The sequence below is a fragment of the Aythya marila genome (assembly GCF_965140915.1).
Source record: "Aythya marila genome assembly, chromosome: 27".
Classification (NCBI taxonomy): domain Eukaryota; kingdom Metazoa; phylum Chordata; class Aves; order Anseriformes; family Anatidae; genus Aythya; species Aythya marila.
Window position 1 is genome coordinate 5,198,259 of NC_139068.1, and position 26,756 is coordinate 5,225,014.

The following is a 26,756-nucleotide window of genomic DNA, read 5'->3' on the forward strand; positions in this document are numbered from 1 at the left end:
CCCCCCGGTGTCTAGACGCTTCGCAAATGCAGGTGCCGCCAGCCCCACCCCGCTGCAGATTTCCAGCGCCGCCGCCAGCGGCTGCAGCCACCCGGCACAAACCCAGGGATCCCCCCCCCCACATCACCCCCTCCCGCCCCCATCACCCCCCAATTCTCCCCCCCCCCAGCTGGAGCAGGAGCCGGGATGGAGGCCCATGGGGTGCCCCCGCCCTGTGGCTGCACCAACAGCCCCCCCCCTATAGGTGGGGGGGGTCCCACAGGGTGCCCCCCACCCTGCTGAGGGGCTGCCGTGACCCCCCAGGGGTTATTTGCGACCCCCCCTCCCCGGGCAGCAGTTGGGGGAGGTAAGGGGGGGTCTTTGGGGCCTTTGTCTCCCTGTGGGATCCCAGCACTGCGTGGGCTGTGGGGTCCCCAGCGGCTCGGGGGGGCTTTTTTGGGAGCCAAGGGAGGGGTGGGAAGGCCCTCGGGGGTGCCAGGGTCCCAGGGGTGCCTCTGTGCAGAGCGGGACCCCCCCAAAATGGGGTCCTGGGGTTCTGTTGAGCTGCGGGTGGGGAAGGACAAAGGCTGGGATCGATCCCAGACACCCCGCAGGGACCGATCCTGGGTACACGGGGGGGGAAAACGAGCTGGGGGGGTGATGGGGATGGATCCTCCCCCCCCGCCCATGCACCCCCTGTTTGCACACCCCCTTTGCACCCCCCCCTTTGCACACCGTGGTGCATTATAAAGACGGTGTAGGGCTGCCGCCAGCCGGACCCATGGGGTGGGGGGCGAGGGGGGGGGGGCACCATCCCTGTCCCCATCCCTGTCCCCGTCCCCATCCCGGTCCCCCCCATGCCCACTTGCACCCGGTGCCCCCCCCCAGCAGGTGCAAGGGGCAACCCCAGCAGGGCAGGAGGAGGCTGAGGACGTGGGGGGGACACCCAGCGTGGCCAAAGGGGCACGTATGGAGCTGGGGGGGGGGCACAATGGGGCCGGGGGTGCCGCTTGTTGGGGGGCCCGGGGCTGGCGGTGCCGCGGATGGGAACAAAGCGGGGAAATCGGCAGAAAAGGAGAAGACAAAAGAGAGACAAAGGCAGCGGCGAGCGGGAGCTGCTGCCGGGGTGGAAATCAGGCAGGGACCTTCTGGGGGGGGGGGGGGGGGCAGGGTTGGATCCTTGAGCTGGGGGACAACGGGGGGGGGGGGGACAACACCGGGGGTGGGGGCCGGACCCTGCCCCACGGCACCGCCTCCAACCCGGGCACCGCAGGTGCTGGGAGCCGGGCTCGGGGCGCACCCCTGGGTGCTTCCCCAGCCCATTTTCACTGTGTGTTCCCCCCCCCCCCACCATCCTGCCCACCCACCCACCCACCCCCTCCCCCGGCCCCCCCCCAGGCGCTGGAGGAGCTGAAGATGTCCGGCTCCATCGCCTCGTACGAGCAGCTGGTGCGGCAGGTGGAGGCGCTGCGCAAGGAGAACACCCACCTGCGGCGGGAGCTGGAGGACAACTCCCACCACCTCTCCAAGCTGGAGAATGAGACCTCGGACATGAAGGTGAGCCCGTGGGGGGGGTTGAGGGGGGGCTTTGCCGCGGGAAGGGGTCCGGCGGTGGCTGCCCTCCACGTCCCCTCTGTGTTTAGGAGGTCCTGAAGCACCTGCAGGGGAAGCTGGAGCAGGAGGCGCGGGTGATGGTGTCCTCGGGGCAGACGGAGGTGTTGGAGCAGCTGAAAGGTTTGGGGGGGGGGCTACGGGGGGCTTCTGGGGGGCGGGCAGGGGGCCGAGCTGGTTGTCACGCCGCCGTCCTCGTCCCCAGCCCTGCAGCTGGACATCAGCAGCCTCTACAGCCTCAAATTCCCCGAGGCAGCGGGGGCCGGGGAGGAGAGCCCGCGGCACGCGGCGCCCTGCAGGGACAGCGCCGGGGACCTCGGCCGGGCCACCCTGCGGCTGCTGGAGGAGCTCGACCGGGAGAGGTGAGGGCTGGGAGGGGGGTCTGGGGGGCTGTAGGGCCAGCCGGGGGCTGGGGGGAGGCTGTCGTCGCTGATCGGGGTTTTCCCCCCCTCCCCAGATGTTTTTTGTTGGGCGAGATCGAGAAGGAGGAGAAGGAGAAGGTGTGGTACTACGCCCAGCTGCAGAGCCTCTCCAAGCGCCTGGACGAGCTGCCCCACGTGGAGACGGTGCGTGGGGGGACCCCCACCCACACAGGGGGTGCCAGGGGGGTCCTCCACCCCCCCTAAAAAAAAAAAAATAATCACCCATCCTTTGCTCCTTGCCCCCTCAGTTCTCCATGCAGATGGACCTCATCCGGCAGCAGCTGGAGTTCGAGGCCCAGCACATCCGCGCGCTGATGGAGGAGCGCTTCGGCACGGCCGATGAGATGGTGCAGAGGGCTCAGGTGGGGGCCCGGCCCCCCCCGCACCTCCTGTCCTGCACCCGGGGGGCTTCACTTCACCCCCCCAACCCTGCCCACCCCACCCTGTCCCCCTCAAATCCCTGCATCCCCGCACCTAGCGCTGTGCATGAGCGCACCGGCCCCATGCGTCCTGGTCCTGAGCCCCAAGCACCAGCCCTATACGTCCTTATACCCAGCCCCATGCCCCCTGTACCCCCTTGCCCCCCAATTTTTCCCCCTTGCCCCCATCTCCGGGCTCTCGCCCAGCCCCGTGCCTGCCTTTGGGGGTGGCGGGGGGGCTCTGGGGGGGTCCCAGCCCTCGCTGACGCCCGCTTTGCCCACCCAGATCCGCGCCTCGCGGCTGGAGCAGATCGACAAGGAGCTGATGGAGGCGCAGGACAAGGTGCAGCAGCCAGAGCCGCAGGTAACGGGGACGGGGCTGGGGGTCCGCAGCGGGGTCTGGCCCCCGGACCCCCGGGAATGGGTGCGGGGGGGGGACGGACCGGGCGCAGCCTCCCCACCATTGTCCCTTTCCCCGTCCCCATCGGCGGCAGCCGTGCACAGGCACAGGCACAGGCACAGGCAGGGCTTTGTGCGACTTGGGCACCGAAATGGGCAGTTGCCATGGAGACGAGAAGTAGGCCACGAGCAGCGGGCGGCCGCCGAGCTCCCGCAGCGTCTGCCAGCGGCCGAGCCGCCGGGGAGGGCACGGGCACCCCGCCACCACCACCACCACCCCCGGCCCCCAACACCCCCAGCCCTCCTCCATCAGCCTTCATCCACCTCCCGTCATCAGCCTCATCCCTCCTCCATCAGCCTCCATCAGCCTCCCTTCCTCCACCATCCCCATCCTTCCTCCTTCAGCCCCTTCTCTCCACCATCCCCATCCCTCCATCAGCCCCATCCCACCGCTGCCCCCAACCCCTCCACCACCTCCTGCAGCCCCGTGTCCCACTTGGTCCCCCCCCCATCGCCAGCCCCCACCCCCCGCCCGCTCTCCTCGCCCACCCTTTTCCCTTCCCGAGCCCGTTCTCGTGGCAGCGCTCCCCGCTCAGCCCAAAAATCCACCCGTGGCACTGAAAAATGTGCAACGTCCTGGAAAGGCTGCTGGATCTAACGGCACAATTGGGGTCCTGGAGAGCACCCAGCCCATCGGGAGGGTGGCACGGGTGGGCAGGGGGGGGTGAGGGCAGCGCTGAACCCCCCCCCCCTTCACCATCCCGGCCTCTGCAGCTCTGCGGGAAGCTGCCGGGCACGGAGGGGGACAGCACCATGGAGATCCCCACGCACCCCGAGGACGGGGGCAGCAGCAAGGTGAGTGGCAGCCGTGCTGGGGGGAAGCTAGGAGGGGCCGTGGCAGTGCCTGACCTGACCCCCCCTTCGTGCACACGCAGGTGGAGGTGGTCTTCTGGCTCCTGTCCATGCTGGCCACGCGGGACAAGGACGACATGTCGCGCACGCTGCTGGCCATGTCCAGCTCGCAGGAGAGCTGCCTGGCCATGCGCAAGTCGGGCTGCCTGCCCCTGCTCATCCAGATCCTGCACGACACCGACCGCGAGCCGGGCCCCCCCGAGAGCCCCGCCGGCGCCAAGGACGCCCGCATGCGCGCCAACGCCGCCCTGCACAACATCGTCTTCTCGCAGCCCGACGAGGGGCAGGCCAAGAAGGAGATGCGGGTGCTGCACGTGCTGGAGCAGATCCGCTCCTACTCGGAGACCTGCTGGGACTGGCTGCAGATGCAGAGCAGGGACGGGGGCAAGGGGCCGGAGGGCAGCGCGGGTACGGGGCTGCGCGGGGCTGGGCGGGGTGGGTGCACGGGTACGAGTGTGGACAGGCGTGTGTGGGGCATGCAGCCACACGTGTCAGTGTGTGCTAGGGGATAGAGGCGTGTGTCGGACCCCCCCAGCTCACTCCTGCTCTCCCCGCAGCACCGGTGCCCATCGAGCCCCAGATCTGCCAGGCCACGTGTGCCATCATGAAGCTCTCCTTCGACGAGGAGTACCGGCGGGCCATGAACGAGCTGGGTGAGCACAGGGTGGGATAGGGGTAAAAACAGCAGTGTTGGGGAAGGGGGAGTTCAGGGGGGTCCCTGGCTTGGTTGACCCCGTGTCCCATCCCCCAGGTGGGCTGCAGGCGGTGGCCGAGCTGCTGCAGGTGGACTACGAGATGCACAAGATGACGAGCGACCCCCTGAACCTGGCGCTGCGGCGCTATGCGGGCATGGCGCTCACCAACCTCACCTTCGGGGACGTGGTCAACAAGGTCTGCGGGGGGGCAGTGGGGCGGGGAGCGGGGCCGGGGCAGCACCGTGCTCACCGCACTCATCCTCACTGCAGGCAACGCTCTGCGCCCGCCGGGGCTGCATGGAGGCCATCGTGGCCCAGCTGGCCTCCGACAGCGAGGAGCTGCACCAGGTGGGTGCCACCCTGGGGGTACGGGGACGGTGCCCACGGTGGGGACGGTGCCCGTGCCCATGCACCCCGCTCTGCTGCCCTCCCAGGTGGTCTCGAGCATCCTGAGGAACCTCTCCTGGAGGGCCGACATCAACAGCAAGAAGGTGCTGCGGGAGGTGGGCAGCGTGGCGGGGCTGACGCAGTGCGCGCTGCACGCGGCCAAGGTGAGGAGCGGCAGGGGTGGGAGCGGACCCCGCGGCACGGCCGGGGCTGACGCCTCCTCCCCGGCAGGAATCCACCCTGAAGAGCGTCCTGAGCGCGCTCTGGAACCTGTCGGCGCACAGCACGGAGAACAAAGCCGCCATCTGCGGGGTGGAGGGGGCCCTGGGCTTCTTGGTGAGCACCCTCACCTACAAGTGCCAGAGCAACTCGCTGGCCATCATCGAGAGCGGCGGCGGCATCCTCCGCAACGTCTCCAGCCTCATCGCCACGCGGGAGGACTACAGGTGAGGGGCTGGGAGGGAGGCACGGGGTGTTTGGGGGGGGTCACGCTCACCGTCCTGACGTCCGGACCCCCCCCTCCGGTGCCGCAGGCAGGTGCTCCGGGACCACAACTGCCTGCAGACGCTGCTGCAGCACCTGCGCTCGCACAGCCTCACCATCGTCAGCAACGCCTGCGGCACGCTCTGGAACCTGTCCGCCCGCAGCCCCCGCGACCAGGAGCTGCTGTGGGACCTGGGGGCGGTCAGCATGCTGCGCAACCTCATCCACTCCAAGCACAAGATGATCGCCATGGGCAGCGCGGCCGCCCTCCGCAACCTGCTCACCAACCGGCCCCCCAAGTACAAGGACGCCGCCGTCGTCTCGCCAGGTTCCTGCATGCCGTCCCTCTACATGCGCAAGCAGAAGGCTCTGGAGGCCGAGCTGGATGCCAAGCACCTGGCCGAGACCTTCGACACCATGGAGAAGCAGAGCCTGAAGAGCCAGAGCGCGAAGAAGCCGATGCGGCACATGGAGAGCCTGGTGAAGGACTACGCCTCCGATTCCGGCTGCTTTGACGACGACGAGGTGCCCAACATCTCCACCGGCGTGGAGACGGCCAGCGCCTCCGTGCTCTCCATGTTCCTGGGCTCCTCCTTCCTCCAAGGGCAGGCGCTGCCCCGGGCTTTGGCGCAGAGGCGCTGCCCGGAGCCGGAGAAGGACGACAGCGGCAAGCCGGCCGAGCCCAAGAAGCTGCCACTGCCGGAGGACGACGTCTCGCTGGCGGCCGAGAAGCTGGCCAACAAGATCTCCAGCACGGTGGCCAAGATCGACAAGCTGGTGGAAGACATCTCCACCATGCACACCTCGTCGGACGACAGCTTCAGCCTCAGCTCCGAGGACCACTGCCTGGACTGGCAGTACGGCCCCGAGGAGGCGCAGGAGGCGCGGGCGCAGTCCTGCTCGCCCTGCCGCCTGTCGGACACCAGCGGCTTCGCCAAACGCGAGAGCCTGAGCCGGGCGCGGGCGCTGCTGCGGCTGAAGACGGCGTACACCAGCCTGTCCAACGACAGCCTCAACAGCGGCAGCACCAGCGACGGCTACTGCACCAAGGAGCACATGAAGCCCTGCACCAGGGCGCCCTTCCTGGACTACCGGGACGAGCTGCAGCGCTACCAGAAGCGGCCCAGCAGGCTCGACCTCAAGAGCATCCTGGGGAGCAAACCCGAGCCCCCCGCGCTCAAGGCTGAGCCGGACAAGCCCGAGCAGAGGGAGCTGCCCGAACGGGGCAAGAAGACGGTGACTTTCCCCAGCCCCAAGGCGCTGGACAGGGAGACGGAGAGGAAGAAGGAGGCAGGCAGCAAGCTCTCCCCCGACCCGCAGGTCCACACCATCAAGCTCTCGCCCTCGTACCAGCACGTGCCCCTGCTCGAGAGCCTGGCCAAGAGCAGCTCGGCCGCCGGCCACCACTCCTCGCTCCTGGGCAGAAAGCAAGCCTGGCTGCCCCCCGCGCTCCTGCAGACAGCCGAGACCCTCAGCAAGATCCCCGAGAAGCTGTCGGCTCAGCCGCCGGCCGCGGCGGAGCAGGAGTCGGTGCAGAAGTACTCGGTGGAGGACACCCCCATCTGCTTCTCCCGCTGCAGCTCCCTCTCCTCCCTCTCCTCGGCCGACAACGTGCTGGACGGGCAGAGCCACAGCGAGAATGACCTCGACAGCGACTCCTCGCTGGAGATCCTGGAGATGGAGGACGGGGACGGGGACGCTGAGGATGGGAGGCAGGAGAAGGAGAAGGCAGAGCTGGGTCCGGCGGCGGCAGTGGGGATGTCCCAGCCCATCACCATCCCCTTCCCGAAACGAGACAAGGTTTTCCTGCGGGAGTCGTCCCCCTCGCGCCAGGAGGACCACACGCCCTCCAGCTCCTCGGAGAACTACATCCAGGAGACGCCGCTGGTGATGAGCCGCTGCAGCTCCGTCAGCTCCCTGGGCAGCTTTGAGAGCCCGTCCATCGCCAGCTCCATCCAGAGCGACCCCTGCAGCGAGATGATCAGCGGCACCATCAGCCCCAGCGAGCTGCCCGACAGCCCCGGGCAGACCATGCCGCCCAGCCGCAGCAAGACGCCGCTCTTCGAGCTGGGCTGCCAGCCGGAGAAGGAGACCAGCCAGTTCAACATCCAGTGGGAGAACAACGTCAAGAAGTTCATGGAGATCACCGACTTCAAGGAGCGCTTCCAGCTGCCCCAGGACCTGGACTCCATGGTCTATTTCACGGTGGAGAAACCCAACGAGAACTTCTCCTGCGCCTCCAGCCTGAGCGCCCTGCCCCTCCACGAGCACTACGTGCAGAAGGACGTGGAGCTCAAGCTGATGCCCACCTTCCCGGAGAAGAACAGCCTGAACTTCGTGGCGCACGAGAAGCGGGAGGAGCGGCGGGAGGAGCGCTACCTGGAGGGCCGGCGGCGTGCCGAGCGCCCCGAGCCCGCTTCCGACGACGACATCGAGATCCTGAAGGAGTGCATCAACTCCGCCATGCCCTCGCGCTTCCGCAAGGTGAAGACCTCCCTGCTCTCCGGCCAGGTCCTGCACCCGCAGACCAAGAAGCCCGTCCACCTCCCCGTCTACATGCTGGTGCCCGCCCCCACGCACCCCGCCGTCCCCAAGCATCTCCGTGCCTCCACCCGCGACCTCTACAAGGACGACGACTCCTTCACCGACTCGGCAGAAGGGACCCCCGTCAACTTCTCCAGCGCCGCCTCGCTGAGCGACGAGACCCTGCGCTGCCCCAAGGAGGAGGCCGAGCCTCCACGGGGCGCGGGGAGGAGGCGAGAGGCGGGGGCCGTGGCCTCTCCAGCCCGCAGATCGGCCTCAGGCAGCTCGGTGCCCACCCGGGCGAGCTCAGCCTGCAAGGGCAGAGCGGGCTCGAGCCGGACCAGCCCCGTGCAGCCCAGCAGAGGTCAAGGCGTGGAGGGGAAGCGGGGCCAGCCTCCAGCCAGGACGGAGCTGGAGGTGGAGAGGAGCAGCAGCCCCAGCGCCCGGCCCCACAGCCTGCCGGGGAGGAAGGATGCTCCGCGGGAGGACGGGGACCGTGGCGGGGTGGCCTTCCAGTCGCTGTGCCACACCACGCCGACGGAGGAGGCTGTCTACTGCTTCTACGAGCACGACTCAGACGAGCCCGAGGCGGGCAGGGAGGTGCCTAGGAGCAGAACCCAGCCCGGCCAGGCGCCCCGCAGGGAGCGCTGCGGTGGCTCCGTGCCCAGGAAGGAGCCCGAGCCCGGCGCCCGGCTGGCCAAGGCGAAGGCCAAGCTGCAGAACAACCTGATCGCCGACGAGACGCCGCCGTGCTACTCGCTCAGCTCCTCCATGAGCTCCCTGAGCGACGCCAACCCCTCTGAGGGCGAGGAGCGGGGCCAGCCCTGCGGCACGGCCCCCCGGCAGCGCCCTGCGACGGCGGCGGGGAGGGCGCGGGGCAGCTCCCCCAGCTCCCCCAGCCTCAATTCGGAGGACGACCTCCTGCAGAAGTGCATCGGCTCGGCCATGCCAAAGCGCCGGCGGCCCTCGGCGCGCCGGAGGACGGCGGAGCGCAAGCAGAAGCTGAAGGGCGGCAGCGGGAGGGAGCGCAAGGCGGAGGCCAGGCATCGCCCCGAGGACGGGGGCTCGGACGGCGGCTCGGACCTGGACAGCGTGGAGTGGGAGGCCATCCAGGAGGGCGCCAACTCCATCGTCACCTGGCTGCACCAGGCGGCGGCGTCGCTGTCGCGGGAGCCCTCCTCCGAGTCCGACTCCATCCTCTCCTTCGTCTCGGGGCTCTCGGTCGGGTCCACGCTGCAGCTCTCTCTGGACAGGACGGAGAAGAAACGGGCCGGGAGCGCGGCCGGACGGGAAGTGGAGAGGAGGGAGCACGCCAAGAGCTGCCCGCAGGGGAAGAAGGCTCCGGGCGCACGTCCCGTGGGCAGCGGCAGCGCCAGGGTGGAGAGGAGCTCGGCCCCCACGAAGCCCGTGCCCAACCTGCCCGTGGTCTTCCGCGGCAGGACGGTGATCTACATGCCCAGCCTGGCCAAGGACGCCCCCAGCCCACGCTCCACCCCGAAAAAAGCCCCCGCGGCCAAGCCTCAGGCACCGGCAGCCAAGAACCTGTCCCTGAGCCAGCAGCGCTCGCGCAGCCTGCACCGGCTGGGGAAACCACCCGAAACGGGGGACCTGGCGCTGCCCAAGCGCAGCACCACGCCGCCCGCACGCATCGGCAAGGGGCCGCCCTCCTCGGGCTCGTCCCGCACCTCCACCCCCTCGCAGCACGCCCCCAAGAAGCTGCCGTCGCCCTCCCAGCTCGCCAAGCAGGGCCCCACGCCGGTGGGCAAGGCGGGCGGCTCGCCCTCCCCGCCCGGCCCCCCCGGCAAAGCCCCGGCCCCCAAACCCGCGGCCCCCAAGCAGCACAAGACGCAGAAGTCGCCCGTCCGCATCCCCTTCATGCAGAAGCCCAGCAAGAAGGTGCTGCCGGGCCGCGCGGCCATGCCGGTGCTGGAGGAGCAGGAGGGCAGCAGCAAGGCCAAGGGCGGGGGGCCGGGGGGGCCGGGGGGCGGCCGGCTCAACCTGGTGCGGATGTCGTCCGCCCGCTCCAGCGGCAGCGACTCGGATCGCTCCGGCTTCCTGCGACAGCTCACCTTCATCAAGGAATCCTCCAGCCTGCTGCTGCGGCACCGCGCCGAGCTCTCCCCGGCCACCTCGGTGTCCTCGCTGGCCCGCGGCGCCTCCCCGCAGCGCAGCCGGGCCGCCCTCCCCGCCGTCTTCCTCTGCTCGTCCCGCTGCGAGGAGCTGAAGGTGGCCAAGCCGGCGGCACCCGGACCGCGGCCGCAGGTCCCCAGGGCGCAGCCCGGCTGCAAAGCCCCCCCCGGCCCCAAGCCCCCACGCAGGACCAGCTCCGAGAGCCCGTCGCGGCTGCCGGTGAAGACGGGCGTCCCCGAGCCCTTCAAGAGGTACTCGTCCTCGCCCAACATCAGCGTGGTGCGCAGGACCGGCAGCCCGTCCTCCGTCCTCTCCGCCTGCTCCGAGGCCTCGGCGCGGCGGCGGAAGGCCGGCGAGGTGCCCGGGGGGGCGGCGGAGAAGCCGCCGATGATGATGATGAAGGGCACCTGGCGCCGCATCCGGGACGAGGACATCCCGCACATCCTCAAGAGCACGCTGCCGTCCTCCGCCCTGCCGCTGGTGAGCGCCGCGGAGGAGCAGCGCCCCGGCCCCAGGAAGACCAGCGATGCCGTGGTGCAGACCGAGGACTTCTCCACCACCAAGACCAACTCCAGCACCTCGCCCACGCTGGAGAGCCGCGAGGGACCCCAGCGCGCCCGCGACGCCGAAGCCCAGGCCCCCGCCAAGGCCGCCGTGCCCATCTCCTTCGGCCACGAGGCACCGGCCGGGACCTTCCCCGCCAGCCGGCACGGTTCCCCGAGCCGCGCCGCCCGCGTCACCCCCTTCAACTACGTCCCCAGCCCCATGGTGGTGACGGCGGTGGCCGACAAGGCGGTGGAGAAGATCCAGGCGTAGGCAGCCGCTGCGGGTGGAGCCTCGGCACGGTCCCGCGCCGGGGCAGGATGGACCCCGCGGAGCCGCAGCGCCAAGACACCCACCCATGGGTGCTGCTGCCCGTGGGGACGGAGACGTGGGACAAGTGGAGAGCAGCGAGTGTCACCCCGGCCCTCCCTGCTGCGGGTTTTATTTCAAAGCAGCCCCCACGGGATCCCCCGCTGAAGACCTGGCAAAGCCTGGGGGACCCATGGGTGGGGGGCCGGGGCCGACGGCTGCGCTCGGGCGCTTCTTGGTGCTGTCTCCTCCTGCCGACGGGTGCCCGGCGTGCTGCAGCCCTGGGGCGAGCGGGGGTCGTGTCCCCCTCCCCGCACACGCACCCCGGGAGCACACCAAGCCAAGCCTTAATGCCAGGCCCCCGCCGCACGCTTCTGCTCGCACACCAGCACCGGCTCTGCCAGGCATCGCAGCGCCTTTATTGCCAGGGACGGAGACATCCTCCCCTGCAGGAGCACTGCTGGGGCAACGCAGGGACAGACAGGGCTGGGACGTAATTTTTGCTGCTTGAGGCTGCTAATTAGGGTGCTGGCTGATTGCTATCGGGTGACTCGCAGCTGTGGTGCAGGCAGGGGTTATGGCAGTGCGGTGGGTGGTCGCAGGGGACGTGGCGCAGGGGCCGGTGCTGGCGATGCTCAGGGCTGGGTGCTCGTTGGGGTCCCAGCTGGCTCGTCCTGGGGGGCTCCTGGGGTCCTGTCACCAGGCTGGGGGGTGCCCTGGGAGGGGATGGGGTGCTGAGGCGGCACTGGGACACCCAGCCCCAAGGGAAGGGTCTGGGCCCCCCCCCCCGAAGCCCCCAGCCCCCCAGCGCAGCTGGCAGCGAGGAGCCCGCGCGTCCCCACCTCGTGGACACGAGTCCATCCAGAACTGGATTACGCCCACGAGTAGGGGGCTGCCGGCCCCAAAGCATTGGGGACGCCCGTGTCCCGCTGCCAGCTGGCCCCATGCACCCAGGGGTGGGCTGTGGTGAGCCCACCCCCCAGTCTGGAAGCCCCCCAGCCCTCTCACCCCACCACCCACTCATGCCTTTGGACGGGGTGCCCAGCAAGATGTGGGGTCCCACGGGGGTCCCTGGCCTGCAGGGAGAGGTGAGCAGGCTGTGGGGCCACACGGAGGGGTCTCAGGGATGGACACGGGGGGTGTGGGGGCCCCCATGGGGTCTACAACAAAAGGCACCAAGAAGGGCTGCAATAGGGGCGTGGGGATGGGCAGCAGGGCCACAGGAAGAGGCACCCACAGAAATGGGAAAAAACGGGGGGCCGCAGTCCCTGGGGACACCCCGTCCCCCCCCCCGACTGCCATCACCACGCGCAGCACCCCCGTGCGGGGAAGCCAGCACCACCCCACGGCTCCGGGTTCAAGTGCCACCGTCCCGGCCCCGCTCTCCCCCGTCCACCCCATGTGCGCCCCTCGGCTTCGTCCCCGCGTGCGCAGAACCGCGCCGGGTTTGCGGTGTCCCCCCTGTCCCCCCCTGTCCCCCCCCCCCCCCCCCCCCGCTGTATGTATGTACCAAGGATGTTATTTTACCAGGACTCCGGACAGTATTAAAAATTAAAATCAAACCCGTGTCCGAGGGCAGCCGCGGCGCAGCGTCCGCTGGATCCACTTCTTGTGCCCCACCGCCGAGGTGGCCACCGGCGGCTTCAGGGGGTCTTCGGGGCGGGCGCTGCTGAAGGACATCACCCCCGCCACTGCCGCTGGCTGCCCGCACACCAAGGGGCTCCCGGAGTCACCCTGGGTGGAGGTGGCAGTGGGGACCCGGCCTCCCGCAGCCCCCCCAGGCACCGAGGGGCGACGCTCGGCGACCCCTCGCCCTCCACGCAAAGCCCCCCCCGAGCCTCTCACCTTGGTGGGAGCGGCGCCGCGGTGTCGCCCCTGGAAGCAGATCATGGTGGGGGCGATGCCGCCGTGCCAGAAGCGGCTGTTGTTGCACATCCTCGCGTCCAGCACCGCCACCTCCAGCTCCTGCAGCGCGGCCGCCGGATCCCTGGGCACTCCCCAGCCCGCCAGGCTGCACGCCGTGCCGGCCTTCGGCTCGCGCCGCAGCAGCGTGATGGGGCGCCGAGTCCTGCTCCACGACACCGGCCCCGAAAGCTGCGGGTGGTTCGGCACCGGGTCACCCACCGGCTTGGGGGGCTGGGGGGCAGCACAGCCGGTGTAGCACCCGTGGGTGCGCGGAGACGTCACCGAGATGTGAAAGCGCAACGAGGTGAGGAGAGGAAATGGCACCCGGCCCGGCGCAGCGGGACAGCCCCACCGGCGGTGCTTCCTGGCACCAACCGTCCCTCGGGGACCCTCCCCAGCCCCGCAGCAGCCCCCCCGGCCGGCACGAAGCCCACCTGGAGCAGGAGGAGGTCGTTCTCCATCGTCTTACGGTTGTAGTTGGGGTGGGGGCAGGCTGTCCGGATGGCGAAGCTCTGGGTGGCCGCCCCGCGGTCCCAGAGGTGATGCAGCCCCACCACCACCTTCACAGGGCCCTTGAGCCTGCGGAACCCACGGGACGTCCACGGGGGTGTCCCATCAACCCCCCCCGTCCCCCCGTCCAGGGGGGGGACGCTCCCCACTCCCCGCTCACCTCCGTACGATGCAGTGCGCGGCCGTCAGCACCCAGCGCTGCTGCACCAGGGCTCCCCCGCAGATGTGGACACCCCCAGACTGCACCGACACCATGTAGGGCCGGGAGTGGGGCTTGGCCTCGTGCCCCCCGATGATCCCCAGCCGTGACCGGCCCCGGGATGATGGGGGAAAGAGAGCTCCCAGTGCTACTGCTGGGGAGCGGGGACGGCCGCTCTCCATCTCCGCCGATCCCTGTGGTGATGAGACCCCCACAGCCCCCCCGTGGTGCTCACCCAGCCCACCCGAGGGCAGGGGCAGCAGCAGCAGCAGCAGCAGCAGCAGCCCCAGGCTCGCCCTCGCCTCCATGCTGCTCCCAAGGGCTCCCCGTGCTCGCGGCAGAGGCGACGCGAGGCTCAGGTGCGTGGCGCCGAGCCGGGGCAGAGGAAGGCTCTGGTGATGTGCAAGGTGGGAGCAGCGCCGGCCCCCCGCTCTCACAGGAAGGGGGGGGAAGCAGTGCGAGCGCCTGAAGGTGTGAAAAAAACACCCACAGAGACACAGCCCCAACCGTCCCGTGGAGACAGCGGCGCTGAGCCGCCCCGTGCACCTAACCTTGCACCCTGGGGTGCCGGTCCCCATCCCCGCCGCTCAGCCGAGCCAAGGAAGCCACATCCACAGCTCTCCCAGAAGGGTTTTTAATGAGAATTTTGCCCGATTTGTGCTCACCACAGCCCCAAGTGCACCCGGTGCAGCTCGGCACCCCGCTCCCACCACCGCACCCGCCCTTACCTGCAGCCTAAAACCACCCCAAAGCTGCACGGCCGGACCCCGACCCGCAGCCCCCGGCTCCCCCCTCAGCTCGTGGCCTTGGGGACAGCCCCGGCTCGGGCCAGGCTCCTCAGCAGCCTCTGGAAGAAGAACTCGGTGTGGTACTCCAGCCGGCTGAGGTGCCGCAGCAAGAGGGGCACCTCGTCCCTCCTCACCCCAACGCACACTGGGATCACCCTGGTGCCGCCGCGCTGGACGAGGTGCTGCAGGCTCCACTCGGAGACGCGCCGGCACCACGGGTCCCCCAGGGCCTCGGCGGAGAGGAGGAGGATGGCCACGCGGCTGGCACGGATGGCCTCGGCGGCGCTCTGCACGGCGCACGTCCCGGCCACCCGGTCCTGGTGCTCGGCATAGCCCTGGAAGCCCCGCGCCCGCAGGTACTCGGCGATGCTGGTGGCGACGCCGTCGGCGGCGGGGCAGTACCAGATGGAGAAGTCGTAGGTGAAGCCGTGGTGTGCTGACATTTTTTTTTTTGGGGGGGTGCGGGGGGTACAGGCTGGCTCCCCCCACCCGGTTGGAAGCCCGCAGTGCCGCCGGCTGCTCCCCGGGTAAAGGTCAGGCGCCGAGTCCTCGCGGAACCAAGCGCCACCGGTGCCGTGGGGGCACCCCAAAGCGCTCGGGGACGTCCCGGGGGGACCCGGCGAACGCCCCCGGGACGCAAAACCTCGCCTCCTCCTCCTCCTCCTCTTCCTCCCCGGGGGGGCTCAGAAGGCTTTCTGCCTCGTCTCGGCCATGTCCCGCTCCAGCGCCGCGCCCGCCCGCCGCAGCTCCTCGCACTTCTCCGCCAGCTGCCCCCGGGCCTCCCGCAGCCTCCGGTTCATCTCCACGTAGCCGCGGCTCTGCCGGTACAGCCGCTCCCGCTCCTCCTCCTCCACCGCCTCCTGCCCTGTGGGGGGGGGCTCAGCATAGGTGGGGGGGCAGCGTGGGGGTCTCCATCCCGCTGCCCCCCTCCCCAAAATGCCCCCCGGGGGGGGGGGCTCTCACCTGGCGCGGGGCCGTCGTGGTTGCCGCTGGGGGTCCGGGGGGGCTCGGCGGGCAGCAGCAGGACGGGGTCGGCCGGGCGCGTGCCCCCCACGTCGGCCAGGACCTGCTCCACGGTGGGCGGCTCGGGGCGGGTGGGCAGCACCCGCTTGGCCTTGGAGGTCATGGCCGGGGGGGGTTCCTGGGGGGGGTAGGGGGCTGATGGGGGGACAGACGGACAGCCTGCCTGCCCCGGGACAGACGGACACCACTCCCTGGCCCAGGACAGACGGACACTGCCCACCCCAGGACAGACGGACACCCCTGCCCACCCTGGGGACAGACGGACACCCCTCCCTGCCCCCGGACAGACGGACACAGATTGATGCCCTCCCCTCCTGGCCCCCCCAGACAGACAGACAGACACCTCCCCCCTCCTCCCCGTCAGACAGACAGCCCTGACCCCCCCGGACAGACAGACAGACAGACAGTTCCAGCAGGGCTGCCCCTGGCTCAGTTTAACCCCCCACCCCCCCCCAGACAGACAGACAGACAGACCCCCTCCCCCCCCCGGACAGACGGACCCGCTGGCCCCTCCGGGACGGAGCCCACCCCCTCCCCTCCCCACAGACAGACGGACAGACCCCCCCCCAACCCCGGACAGACGGACAGACCCCTCCTTCCCATCCCCCCCCCCCCCCCCCCGCTCTCACCCCTCGCCCTCCTCGCGGCCGCCGTACCGCAACGCTCCTCCCCTCCCCCCTCCGGCCCCGCCCCCTCCGTGACGTCACCACACAGACCCCACCCCCGTGACGTCACCACACAGGCCCCTCCCCCCACAGACCCGCGGCGCCCCCCCCCGGCGGCGCAGGGAGGAGCAGGCGGCTGGGAGGGGGGGAGGGGGTGGTTTATTGGGGGGGGCGTGACACGGGGGGCACTGGGGGGAGGGGCTGGGGCTGGTGGTGTCCTGGTGCTACCCCAGAGCCCTCCCAGTGTCATCCCAGTGCCGTCCCAGTATCATCCCAGTATCATCCCAGTGCCATCCCAGTATCATCCCGGTATCGTCCCAGTGCCGTCCCAGTGTCTCAGTCGCTCTTCGCGTCCCGTGCCAGCTTCACGGCTGCCCTGGAGGCTGTGGGGCAGAACCGGGGCCGGGTGAGGGCCACGAGAGACCCGGGGGAGGGAGGGGGGGGCACAGACGGGGCTGAGCCCGGCCGCTGCTCCCCGGGGGGCTTCACGTGGGGGGCTTCTAGCAGGGACGTGCGCTACGGGATGGCTCCGGGGGGGGCTTCAAGCAAGGATATGTGCTATGGGACAGCTCTATGGGGGCTGCAAGGGGGGGATATGTGCTACGGGATGGTTTCGGGGGGGTCTCCAAGCAGGGATGTGTCCATGCGCTACAGGATGGCCCCTGGGGGGGCTTTGTGGGGGGACACGCGCTACGGGACGCCCCCCCGGGGGGGCTTCTAGCAGGGATACGTGCTATGGGATGGCTCCGCGGGTGCTGCACCCGCTCTACGTGGGGTTAGGGGCGGTTGTGCGCGACCCCCCCCCGCTGATTTCTGCAAGAGCAGGGGCTGGGGTCAGCGGGGGGGGGGGGGCGTTACGTACGGACAGGCTGAGCTGCGGGGCCACCTCGGCCGCCAGCCGGGCTCTGCTGCTGAGCAGCGTCTGCAGGACTGCACCGGGAGGCGCGGAGAGAAGAGAGAGGGTTATGGGGCTGGGGGGGGGACCACGGGGGCTGCGAGGGGCGCAGCCTGCTCCTTGTGCTTGGGTTGGGGGGGGTCCCGGTGGGAAGGCAGAGCTGCCCGAGGCTCCTCGGGGCGAGGAGGTGCCCCCAAAAAGGGGCAGGAGCACGGGGGGAGGATGGGGAGGGGGAAAATGGGGGGGGGGGGACACGGGGATGCTCAGCCCGCGCTACCTTCTCGGGTGACGGTGGAGGCCGCGTCCAGCGCCTTGGTGCTGAGGTCGCCCAGCACGGAGTCCACTGCCTGGTGGTGCTTGAGGAAGCAGGGCCGGATGACGCTGTGGTACAGCACCTGCGAGCCGTTCCAGGACACGGGGGCCATGCACCACACCAGGAACAGGCACTGCGAGGCGGGGGAGAGATGCAACAGGGCTGGGGGTGGCAGGGAGAGGCAGCCGCTGGGGTGCTCCGGTCCTGCCCTGCCCCAAAATTGGAGCTCCTGGAGGCCCCGGGAGATCAACTGAGCTGTGCCACCGACTGTCCGGAGCAGGACAGTGCCAGCTCGGATCCCCTCAGGCTCAGCCATCAGGTGAGGGGACCCCAGGAACCGCAGCCCCCTGCTCCCTCCCCCCCCCAAAACGCCGTTACCTTCCCGACGTAGTAGAAGGGGAACCAGTAGAGGAAGGTGTCGGAGAAGAACTCAGCTACGCTGAAGACGCCGTACACCACCCAGTAGGTCAGCCACGTGGTGTCGTCCTCCTTGCTGGAGCTCTCGATGGCTTTGATGCTGCGGGCGGCAGGGGACGGGTCACTGCTTCTGCAGGCTCGCTGCCGGGGTGGGCACAGCTGCCCCAAAAGCTGGGCGCTGCTGGCTCACGCTGGGAGCTTGCCGGGCTCTGCTGTTTTCGGGACCACGCTCTCGGGAGCTTCCTACTCACAGCGAGCTCCTGGGGCTGCCCGTCCACCAGGGAGACCCCCAGGCAAGGGCAGGGGGGGCTGTGAACGCAGTACTTACGAGACGTAGGCGGGGTAGACGAAGCCGATGAGGTTGCAGAGCAGCGAGGCGCCGTAGCCAAACACCAGGTACAGCCCCAGGAACGCCACGGAGCCTGCGGGGGCAGAAAGGAGACCCCAGGATTCGTGGTGGGGCAGCTGAGCAGAGCCAAACCTCGGGGCTTGCACTGTTCACTCTGGTCCCAGTTTGCTCTGGTCACCGTTTGTCCCTTCCCTGGCCTGGGGGGGACGGCCCCGCAGCAAACACTCAGCACCTTGAGTCCACCTCGAGCCAGCCTGCCCGGGGGGAAGGAGTGACCCCAGCCCCAGGGCTCACCCCAGCCTCCCTCCCTGCAGCTCTCCGCACGTGCTTGTGTTGGGAACTCAGCCCCCTGAGAAACAGCAAGCCAGTCCTGCTCCCCCGTCATTCAATTAAATCGTTAAATTAAACGCGAGCCAAAGCTTTGGGCTGCTTGGCACCTCCCCAAACGCTGGCAGAGGCTGGACCTGAGGAGCCCAGGGAGCCGGGGAAGCACCCTTGGGACCCGCAGAGCCTGTGTCAAGGGCATTTTGTGTCACCCCAGTGGGCTCTCAGCTCCTTCTCGCCCTGCTTACAACACTCCCCGGGTGTAAGCGCCTTACCCTGCAGCAGGCAGAAAGCCGGGACTTAACGAATTAGGGGATGGGGGCACGGAGCACGGATCATCCCCCTGCTGCTCACGGCAGCGTTTCTGCACCGCGCGGGCACCCCAGGGTGCTGGGGCTCTGCAAGGAGAGGGGGGGGGTAGGGGGCAGGAGCAGCACCCCCACGGCAGCGGTGGCGGCTCCCCGCACGCAGAACTAACAGGCAGGTTCGGGCAGCTCCGGGTTTCGTGCCCTAAAGAGCCTTAGGATGGATTTCACGGGCTAAGTTTAGCCCCCGGAGGAATTTACGTAAGGGCAAGGCACAAAGGAGAGGCTTTGGATTGCACAGAGGAGCCTGGGGTGTCAGGGGGCAGGGAGGGACAAGCCCGGGGTGTGAAACCCACAGCGCGAGCGGGGAATTAGGAAAAAATCAGGCAGAGAAAGGGGTTTTCTCTCTCCTATGGATCCAGACAAGGATTCACCCCGTGGAGCTGCCCCCAGGCACCCGTCCTGTGCCCGAGAGCCCCCCAGAGCCCTCGTAGTGGCTCAGAAGGCACCAAGCTGCCCCCGGGGGCTTCAAACACAAATTTGGGACTGCTGCAGAGCTGGGGACGGCGAGGAAGAAACCCGATATTTGTTGCTTGGCACCAGCTTCGCCTTTCAGAAAAGGTGAAGAAAGGAGGCAAAAAACAGCCCTACAGCCAGGAGGTGCGCAGTGGGGTAACCCAGACCCCCCCCCCCAGGAAGGTTTTGCACCAAAATAGGAAATATTTGCAGCCATAAAGCAGCAGAAGGCTCCACGTGGCCAAGGGCAGGGGCACGGCCACGCCGGGGGCGATAGGAGGGGGTCAAGTGGGGCCGAGGAGCCGTTCCCGGGGGAGATATCTCTGGTTTCTCATTAATGAGCAAACAGCAGCTGGTTAACGAGCGGACCTCTGCCCTCCTTCCCGGGGGGGGACGGGACAGGGCCCCGCTGTAGCTTGGCTTCCCCATGATGGGGGGACGGGGGTCACGGCGTGTTTAACGGGGACCTTGTGGCAGCAGGGACTGAGGGCAAGGATGATGGTGCTGACACCCCCCCCAAAATAAAACACCCCCCAAACAGCTCCCTGATCCCCCCCCAGACCCTCCCCAGCCCTGCAAGACCCCCAAAGGGGGCGGTTAAAACCCCCCAGGAGCAGGGCACAAAGGAGGGGGGGGAGAAGGGGCTGGGGGGGGGGACCCTAAGTGGGGAGGGGGGCTCCTAAAATTTGGGGGGGCACACAAAAACCGGGGGGGCACACAAAATTGAGGGGGACACAGAAAAATCGGGAGGACACCCAAAATGGAGGGGAGACCCCAAAAACCAGGGGAAGACCCAAAATCGGGGGGAGACCCAAAAAACGGTGGAAGACCCAAAAACCGGGGGGGGGGGGGCTGCAGGGAAGGCCAGGGGGGGCAGCACAACCTTGAGGATCTGAGGGGTCCCTGTGGGTCCGGGGAGCCCCCGCGGGGCTGAGGGTCCCCGGGAGAACCGGGGGGGATCCCGGGGAAACCGGGGGGACATGGAGGAAGGGGGGGGGGTCCCGGTCTCACCTGAGGCCAGGTAGAGCCGCCGAACTCCGGTGCGGGCCTCCAGGCGGCCCAAGAGGTCTGCGAGGGGCCCGGGGCGGTCGAGGAGGCGCTGGAGGCGCTGCAGCACCGTGCCCATGGCTGCGGGCCCCGCTCGCCGCTGCCCCGGGGCCGGTGCCGGGGCCCAAAGCGGCGGCGGCGGCGGCGCGGGGCGGGGAGGGGCGGGCAGGTGGCGGCGCCGTTGCCATGGCAACGCCCGCTCCGCCATGGCGGCCAGGCCGGGCCTAGGCCTGGGCCTGGTGTTGGGTTTGGGGTTGGGGTTGGGGTTGGGGTCGCTGCTGGCTGCCGCCGAGCCCCGCGTCTACCTGGGCAGCTGGGCCGTGAGGGTGGCGGCCGGGCAGCGGGAGGCCGCCAGGCTGGCTCGCCGCCATGGGCTGCTCTGCCTCGGCCAGGTTGGGGACCCCCCCCCCAGTCCTCCTCAAGGACCCCCGGCTCGTCCCCGCAGCACCGGCAGTGGTGTGGTGCGGGGGTGTTAGCGGCGCTGTGGTGGTGGAGGCAGGGGGTCGGTTAGGGTTTTAAGGTGCCTGCAGTGGGCTGACATGGGGATGGGAATGAGAGGAGGAAAGCAGTGCCATAGGGCTGCACGGGTAGCTGTGGGGTTGTGCATGTACCTATAGGGCTGTACGGGTACCTATAGGGCTGTACGGGTACTGGTGGGAGTGCACAGGTAGCTATAGGGCTGTACAGGAACCTATAGGGTTGTGCTGGTACCTATAGGGCTGTACGGGTACCTATAGGGCTGGACAGGTGCTGGTGGGAGTGCACGGGTAGCTATGGGGTTGTGCAGGTACCTATAGGGCTGTATGGGTACCTACAGGGCTGTACGGGTACTGGTGGGAGTGCACAGGTAGCTATAGGGCTGTACAGGAACCTATAGGGTTGTGCAGGTACCTATAAGGCTGCACGGGTACCTATAGGGCTGCACAGGTACTGGTAGAAGTTCACAGGCACCGGTAGGGCTGCACAGGCACCCATGGCCTCTACACCACAGGTGGGGGAACCCAAAATCACGCACGGCCCCACCCTGCACAGCTCCCCTCTCCTAACAGCACCCCTGCCATACACTCAGCTGCAGCCCCCCCGGGCTCTGCAGCCCAGACAGGGCTGGCACGCTCATCCCCAGCCCGGCTGCCCGCTCCAAACCACCTCACGGCAGCTTTTTGGGCCCGCAGGTGCTGGAAGGAGAGCCCTACTACCACTTCAGGCACCGCGGCACCAGGCAGAAGTCCTTAAGCAGGCACTGGGGCTGGAACCTGCGCCTGAGCAGGGAGCCGAAGGTAGAGGGGGGGCTGCTGGGGACACCGTGGCAGCACCGACACGTCCCAGTTCATGCACTGCTCTGGGACGTGGCCGTACCAGCACCACCCCGAGCTGCGAGGGGACCGTGTGTGGCCGTGCCCGTCTGGCACTGACAACGCTGCCAACCCCCCAGGTTCTCTGGTTTGAGCAGCAAACAGCAAAGAGGCGCACGAAGAGAAGCGTCAGCGTGGTGCCGACGGACCCCTGGTTCCCGAAGCAGTGGTACATGGTGAGGCTTTGCCCCTCGCATGCCTAATCCCAACACCCTTAAGCAAATCAACAGGACTAATACCGGCGGTGATGAGACAGCAGGAGAGTCCCTGAAGGACATTCACAGCCCGGTTGATCAATCCTAATCCGTTTTCCAGAATAATGACATCAACCCTGATCTAAACGTCCTGGCTGCCTGGAGCAAGGGCTACACCGGGCTGGGGGTTGTGCTGTCCATCCTGGACGATGGCATCGAGAAGGATCATCCCGACCTGTCTGCCAACTACGTAACCACAGCTCCCCGGGGCGAAGCAGCAAGGGCTTGGGGAGGCTCGGGGCGTTGTCTGCAGGGGTGGGAGGGAGCTGGCAGCCTTCTCCAGCCTGTGGGACTCCGCAGGAGGAATTCAGCCTCTCCGTGGCCGGATCAAAAGGCTTGGTGTCTCCACAATGCATTCTTACATCAAGGAAACGTTAGAACGTGTACGTGCTCAAGCCCCCAAAACAGCCAGATGTAATTACAGCAAGCTGCAAAGCGAGTAAAGCTTGTAAGCCCTCACACGCTGGGAGAGCAAAGGGAAAAGGGCAGGGGATTCGTAATCAGCTATTGTTCGTAACAGCCCGGGTTCGGTGCCCGGTGGTGCCTCCTGCCCAGCTCCCCTGCAGGTGAGACTCACCCGTGGCACGCCAGGGGTCTCCAAGCTGCTTTCTCACTGCCTGTGGACGCACACTGAAGCAGTCCAGTGATGCACAAATTACCCTCTTTTAGTGAAATCCCGCTCCCAACAGGTTTAGGAGAAGCCAGAGCAGTGCTGGGTGTGCGGGGGCTTCCCTTGGCGCTCTGGGCTGGGTGATGCTCGTGGCCCCAAAATGCCAGCCCCTTGCCCTGAGCTGGCACAGCCACATTTTGCATGAGGTTTTCTCACACTTTTTGTGGTAGGATCCCCTCGCGAGTTACGACTTCAACAGCAACGACCCTGACCCCCAGCCCAGGTACAACGCCTGGGACGAGAACCGGTGAGTTTCCTCCTCGGGCTGTCTGAGGAAATCATTTCTCGTGCTGGGATCGTTACACCTCCCAGGGCCGAGCCTACGGCAGCCCCTCGGCCCCTCACCGAGGACGGCTCGTGCTGTGGCTGCCCCCAGGCACGGGACGCGCTGCGCAGGAGAGGTGGCGGCGGTAGCCAACAACCAGATCTGCGGCGCGGGCGTCGCGTACAACGCGAAAATTGGAGGTGAGCAGCAAATCCTGCTGCTGCTGCGCCGTGCAGGAGGGGATCACGAGCCAGCTCACACACCCAGGAGGAGCGTGAGCCTCACAGCCTGCTGTCCTCGGGCTGACACCGACGTCGTCACCATCCAAATTCTGCAGAACCAGGGGGACCGCGGGGCTTTCTGAGGGATTGGCTGCTGGCTGCAGCGCTTTGGACGTTATCAGTGACCCCCTGTGTGATGTTTCCCAGCTGTAAAAGCCCCGAGGGCTTCCTGCAGCAGCTGGGCTGAGCTGAGGGCTCACACAGCACTAGAGGGTGCTGCGGATTTGCAGCAAGGCCAGCAGCAGTGCAGGGCTCTTCCTCCGCACCTCCTGGGGCTGAATGCCCCGCACCGAGCTCTCCAACCACACGCTGGCCCGATTCCCTGCAGAAGCAACTACACCAAACGGGGTTAAAAGCTGGGAAAACTTGCTGGGCTTAAAAGGGGTCGTGCTCAGCCCCCCAGGAGCCTGATGCTGTGGGGCAGGGTTGGGTGCAAGGTGCCCGAGGGAAGCGGGGTTGGGGGTCAGCCAGAACCCGCTGAGCCCTCGCTGCTGAGCCCCGCAGGCGTGCGGATGCTGGACGGTCCCATCATGGACATCGTGGAGGCTCAGTCCCTCGGCCTGCGCCCGCAGCACATCCACATCTACAGCGCCAGCTGGGGCCCCACAGACGATGGGAGGACCGTGGACGGGCCGGGACTGCTGGCTGCGGAAGCCTTTTACAGAGGGGTGACAAAAGTAAGCGCGGCGTTGGCCTCGGGGGTGCTGGATCCGGAGCAGAGCCGCTGCCCGCAGGGCGCTGGGTCCTCGTGCTGGGGCAGGAAAGCTCCAGGCTGGATGGGATGAGTGCAAGGAGCCCTGCTCAGCCCCTTCTGCCTCTGCCAGGGGCGCGGGGGCCTTGGCTCCGTCTTCATCTGGGCCTCGGGCAACGGCGGCACCAACTACGACAACTGCAACTGCGACGGGTACGCCAACAGCATCTACACCCTGTCGGTGGGCAGCGTCTTGGCCAGCGGCCGGCGGCCCTGGTACAGCGAAGCCTGCTCCTCCACCCTCACCACCACCTACAGCAGCAGCACCAGGAGCGAGCTGCAGATCGTGAGTGACCCCCCCCCGGCAAGGAACCGGGTGCCACGGCTCGTCTGAGCCCACCTTGCACCCAGGGACGGAGAGGGAGCCTTTATTCGAGTGCCTGCCTCAAGGGCATGGAGGGGCCAGGAGAGCGGAGCCTGTGGGAGCGTTTATTGGGGTTACCCCACTCCGGGCAGCCCTGCCCCCTGCTCCAGCAGCACGGTGCCAGGAGCCCCCTGTCCCCCCCCAGGTGACCACCGACCTGCACCACCGCTGCACCGACAAGCACACGGGCACCTCCGCCTCGGCCCCGCTGGCTGCAGGAATGGTCGCCCTCGCTCTGGAGGCCAAGTAGGTGCCGGGGTGGCCACGGGGGTGTCCCCTGGGAGCGCCTGGTACTCACCAGGACTCTCTGGGGACAAAGAAAAGGGATTTGGCTCTGCTAGCAAGGTGGTTGGGGTGCAGAGCTGAGGTCTCCTTGGGCTGCAGGGCAGCATCTTCTCCCAGGGCACTACAGGAGAAGGGTCAGGGACAGGAGGAGATGTTGCTCCCATGCAGTCAATGAAGGTTTTGGGGAGGAGACGGGGCCAGGCCAGCTAACTTTCCCAAATCTCCCCCTCAAAAAGCTAACCCAGGGCAGAGACCTCTGCCCCAAAAAGTCCTCTTGCTTCCAGCCCAGCGCTGAGCTGGCGGGATGTGCAGCACCTGGCGGTCAGGGCCTCCAAACCTGCCCACCTGCAGGCAGAAGACTGGGCTGTGAACGGGGTCGGGCGCAAGGGTGAGCTCGGGGCTGAGCCACTGAGGGAGCATTCCCTCGCAGAGCAGCTCACGAACCCTCCTCTCTTGGAAATCCTCTGCTCCGCAGTGAGCCACCACTACGGCTACGGGCTGCTGGACGCTGGGCTGCTGGTGGAGCTGGCCAAGGCGTGGGCAGGGACTCGGCCCCAGCGGAGGTGCTCGGTCAGAGCTCTTCGTGCCCCCCGGTAAGGAACGAGGTCCCCTGGGTCTGACCCCATGCAGGAGCTTTGTTGGAGCAAAGCTGTGCAGGAGCAGGCATTGCTGCCCAGGAACGGGCTTCTGCTGTCACTGCAGGGCTGAGTTTAGAGGTCACGGTGGAGGAAAAGATGCCCGTGGAGGGGGGAGAGACACCCTCACCCTGTCTTGTACCTGGCAGGAACATCGGCTCCAAGCTCACCGTGTCCGTGGATGCCTCCTCTTGCTCAGGGAGGACCAAACGCATCCGCTCGCTGGAGCACGTCCAGGTCCAGCTCTCCCTGAGCTACAGCCGCAGGGGGGACCTGGTGCTCGCCCTGAGCAGCCCCATGGGGACCACGTCCACGCTGGTGACCGTGCGGTGAGGGTGCTCCGCAGGGAGCATTTTGTGATGGGAACGTTACAGAGCAGAGATTTAGCGGCTGCTGGGGGTCTCCTCCTCTCACAGCCTCTCCTGGGGCCAGAAGAGAGGCCCCAAGTCCTAGCAATGCCCCGTTACACCAAAATCAGGGTTGTGGAGAGCCCCTTTGGTCTGCAGCCTCCATCCCGGCTCTCACTCGTGGCTCTGCTCTCCCCCAGCCCGTACGACACCAGCCAGCAGGGCTACAAGGACTGGACCTTCATGTCCACGCACTTCTGGGATGAGGACCCCAACGGGACCTGGACGCTGCTGCTGGAGAACAAGGGCGATGCCTACAACACGGGTGGGCCCCAGGGGATGAGCCCCAGTCACCAGTGTCACCAGTATCACCCAGTGCCCTGCTGTCGTCCCTCTGTGGTTAGCACCTGGCTGGTCTCCTCCTCTCCCAGCTCCCTCCTAGAGGCAGGATCCGGCCAGAGGCTCTCTGCAGGGCCACATTTCCTCGTGGTTTGAGGATCTCCCTGCACACAACCCGGAGGAAAACATTTCTTTCCCCAGATTTTCCAGCCCCACGCCCACCGCTTTGCACACCCCAAACCCTGGAGGGTGGGAACCCGCAGCCCCCATCCAGCATGTGTCCTGTCCCCCTGTCCCCAGGCGTGCTGAGCAGCTTCATCCTGCACCTACACGGCACAGACGAGGACATGACAGCCAGGCGCTTCGCAGCCCCCCCCGCGGACGAGTGCCTCAAGCGGGACGCGCAGGGGGCGTGCGAGGGTGAGCGCACCCCTCACCACACCTTTGGGCAGGAGGGGACAGCACCCCCGGCTCCTGGCGGCCCCACATCCCAGCCCCATCCCTTTGCAGAGTGCAGCAGCTCCCTCTACGCCTACCAGCAGCGGTGCCTGCCCTACTGCCCCCCGCGCTCCTACGGCCGGACCCGGGGAGCCCCCTCCACGAGCGCATCCCGGGTGTGCTCCAGCTGCCACCCCTCCTGCTACACGTGCCGGGGCGCCTCGGCCAACGACTGCACCGCCTGCCCCCCTGCCCGCGTCTTCCACGAGCTCTCCCACTCCTGCCCCTCTCTGCTGGGCTTCTCCCCTGAGGACGGGCAGCACGGGGACCTCCTCCCAGTCCTCGTGGTCTGCGGGGTTCTGATCCTCTTGGCCGTCCTCTGCGCCACGTACCGCAAGGTCGTGCAGGCTGGCTGGCCCTACAGGTAGCACCTGCTGGCCCTGGGCTGCAGGGACGGAAGGACACCAGCCCGGGAAGGAGCTGTCCTCGCTCCCCTTCTGAATAAATGTTTTGTTGCCCTTTGGGGCTGCCCTTCCTGAAGGCTGATGTTCCTTGCCAGCAGCTGTGCGCTGACCCCGCTCCATATCCAGCTCTGTGCATGGGTACGGACGCAGCGGTGGCTTCCACCCCCCCCCTTCCCTGGCTCATCCCTTCCATTCCCCGGGGATTTGCACAGCGCTGGGGACCCAGCCCCTGGCTGGCTGCTG

General features: G+C 68.1%; 5 protein-coding genes across 10 annotated transcripts; 2 read left to right on the plus strand and 3 right to left on the minus strand.

Annotated features, from left to right (window-relative positions):
- Positions 1-1,383: 1,383 nt before the first annotated feature.
- On the plus strand, positions 1,384-10,776 carry APC2 (APC regulator of WNT signaling pathway 2; the record flags this gene model as incomplete). Its single annotated transcript, XM_082780017.1, has 14 exons — positions 1,384-1,536; positions 1,623-1,713; positions 1,796-1,952; positions 2,048-2,156; positions 2,261-2,374; positions 2,718-2,795; positions 3,605-3,685; positions 3,766-4,150; positions 4,300-4,395; positions 4,494-4,633; positions 4,708-4,785; positions 4,872-4,988; positions 5,056-5,270; positions 5,358-10,776. The coding sequence occupies exons 1-14, from the start codon at positions 1,396-1,398 to the stop codon at positions 10,774-10,776; spliced, it is 7,221 nt and encodes a 2,406-aa protein (XP_082636143.1). The 5' UTR covers positions 1,384-1,395.
- A 161-nt stretch (positions 10,777-10,937) lies between these two features.
- GZMM (granzyme M) lies at positions 10,938-13,853 on the minus strand. Of its 4 annotated transcripts, none has more exons than XM_082780251.1 (5): positions 13,388-13,853; positions 13,152-13,296; positions 12,658-12,906; positions 12,376-12,478; positions 10,938-11,516 (listed from the first exon to the last, which is right to left on the minus strand). In XM_082780251.1, the coding sequence occupies exons 1-5, from the start codon at positions 13,732-13,734 to the stop codon at positions 11,509-11,511; spliced, it is 852 nt and encodes a 283-aa protein (XP_082636377.1). In that variant the 5' UTR covers positions 13,735-13,853; the 3' UTR covers positions 10,938-11,508. The 4 variants fall into 4 exon arrangements, with proteins under 4 accessions (XP_082636377.1, XP_082636376.1, XP_082636375.1 ...); XM_082780250.1 differs by having other exon boundaries at positions 10,938-11,528; XM_082780249.1 differs by having other exon boundaries at positions 12,376-12,546.
- A 1,044-nt stretch (positions 13,854-14,897) lies between these two features.
- On the minus strand, positions 14,898-15,918 carry LOC309888068 (UPF0449 protein C19orf25 homolog; the record flags this gene model as incomplete). Of its 2 annotated transcripts, none has more annotated exons than XM_082780278.1 (3): positions 15,867-15,918; positions 15,178-15,355; positions 14,898-15,079 (listed from the first exon to the last, which is right to left on the minus strand). In XM_082780278.1, the coding sequence occupies exons 2-3, from the start codon at positions 15,338-15,340 to the stop codon at positions 14,898-14,900; spliced, it is 345 nt and encodes a 114-aa protein (XP_082636404.1). In that variant the 5' UTR covers positions 15,341-15,355; positions 15,867-15,918. The 2 variants fall into 2 exon arrangements, with proteins under 2 accessions (XP_082636404.1, XP_082636405.1); XM_082780279.1 differs by having other exon boundaries at positions 15,894-15,914.
- Positions 15,919-15,982: 64 nt separating this feature from the next.
- Positions 15,983-20,291, minus strand: REEP6 (receptor accessory protein 6). 2 transcript variants are annotated; one of them, XM_082780305.1, is made up of 6 exons: positions 20,033-20,291; positions 17,856-17,949; positions 17,489-17,627; positions 17,075-17,243; positions 16,765-16,832; positions 15,983-16,285 (listed from the first exon to the last, which is right to left on the minus strand). In XM_082780305.1, exons 1-6 carry the CDS (start codon positions 20,274-20,276, stop codon positions 16,268-16,270), a joined length of 732 nt encoding a protein of 243 aa, XP_082636431.1. In that variant the 5' UTR covers positions 20,277-20,291; the 3' UTR covers positions 15,983-16,267. The 2 variants fall into 2 exon arrangements, with proteins under 2 accessions (XP_082636431.1, XP_082636432.1); XM_082780306.1 differs by lacking the exon at positions 16,765-16,832 and having other exon boundaries at positions 15,992-16,285.
- Positions 20,275-26,477, plus strand: PCSK4 (proprotein convertase subtilisin/kexin type 4; the record flags this gene model as incomplete). The annotated part of the gene is made up of 15 exons (XM_082779925.1): positions 20,275-20,460; positions 21,241-21,345; positions 21,501-21,596; positions 21,736-21,864; positions 22,515-22,591; positions 22,721-22,809; positions 23,395-23,567; positions 23,715-23,927; positions 24,151-24,251; positions 24,575-24,678; positions 24,766-24,883; positions 25,075-25,254; positions 25,473-25,597; positions 25,912-26,031; positions 26,122-26,477. 15 exons carry the CDS (start codon positions 20,275-20,277, stop codon positions 26,475-26,477), a joined length of 2,172 nt encoding a protein of 723 aa, XP_082636051.1.
- Positions 26,478-26,756: the final 279 nt, after the last annotated feature.

Excerpts from the sequence above, each read along its gene's own strand:
- REEP6 (XM_082780305.1), bottom strand. The coding sequence starts at position 20,276 with ATGGCGGAGCGGGCGTTGCCATGGCAACGGCGCCGCCACCTGCCCGCC. Across the intron at positions 17,950-20,032 it reads GCGGCTCTACCTGGCCTCAG|GCTCCGTGGCGTTCCTGGGG; the intron begins GTGAGACCGGGA and ends CTGCCCCCGCAG. Across the intron at positions 17,628-17,855 it reads GTCTACCCCGCCTACGTCTC|CATCAAAGCCATCGAGAGCT; the intron begins GTAAGTACTGCG and ends TGCCGCCCGCAG.
- GZMM (XM_082780248.1), bottom strand. The coding sequence starts at position 13,734 with ATGGAGGCGAGGGCGAGCCTGGGGCTGCTGCTGCTGCTGCTGCTGCTG. Across the intron at positions 12,547-12,657 it reads GCGGCGCCGCTCCCACCAAG|GGTGACTCCGGGAGCCCCTT; the intron begins GTGAGAGGCTCG and ends ACCTCCACCCAG. Across the intron at positions 11,529-12,375 it reads GCGGCTGCCCTCGGACACGG|GGCACCCCCCAGCCTGGTGA; the intron begins GTTTGATTTTAA and ends ATCCCCTCCCAG.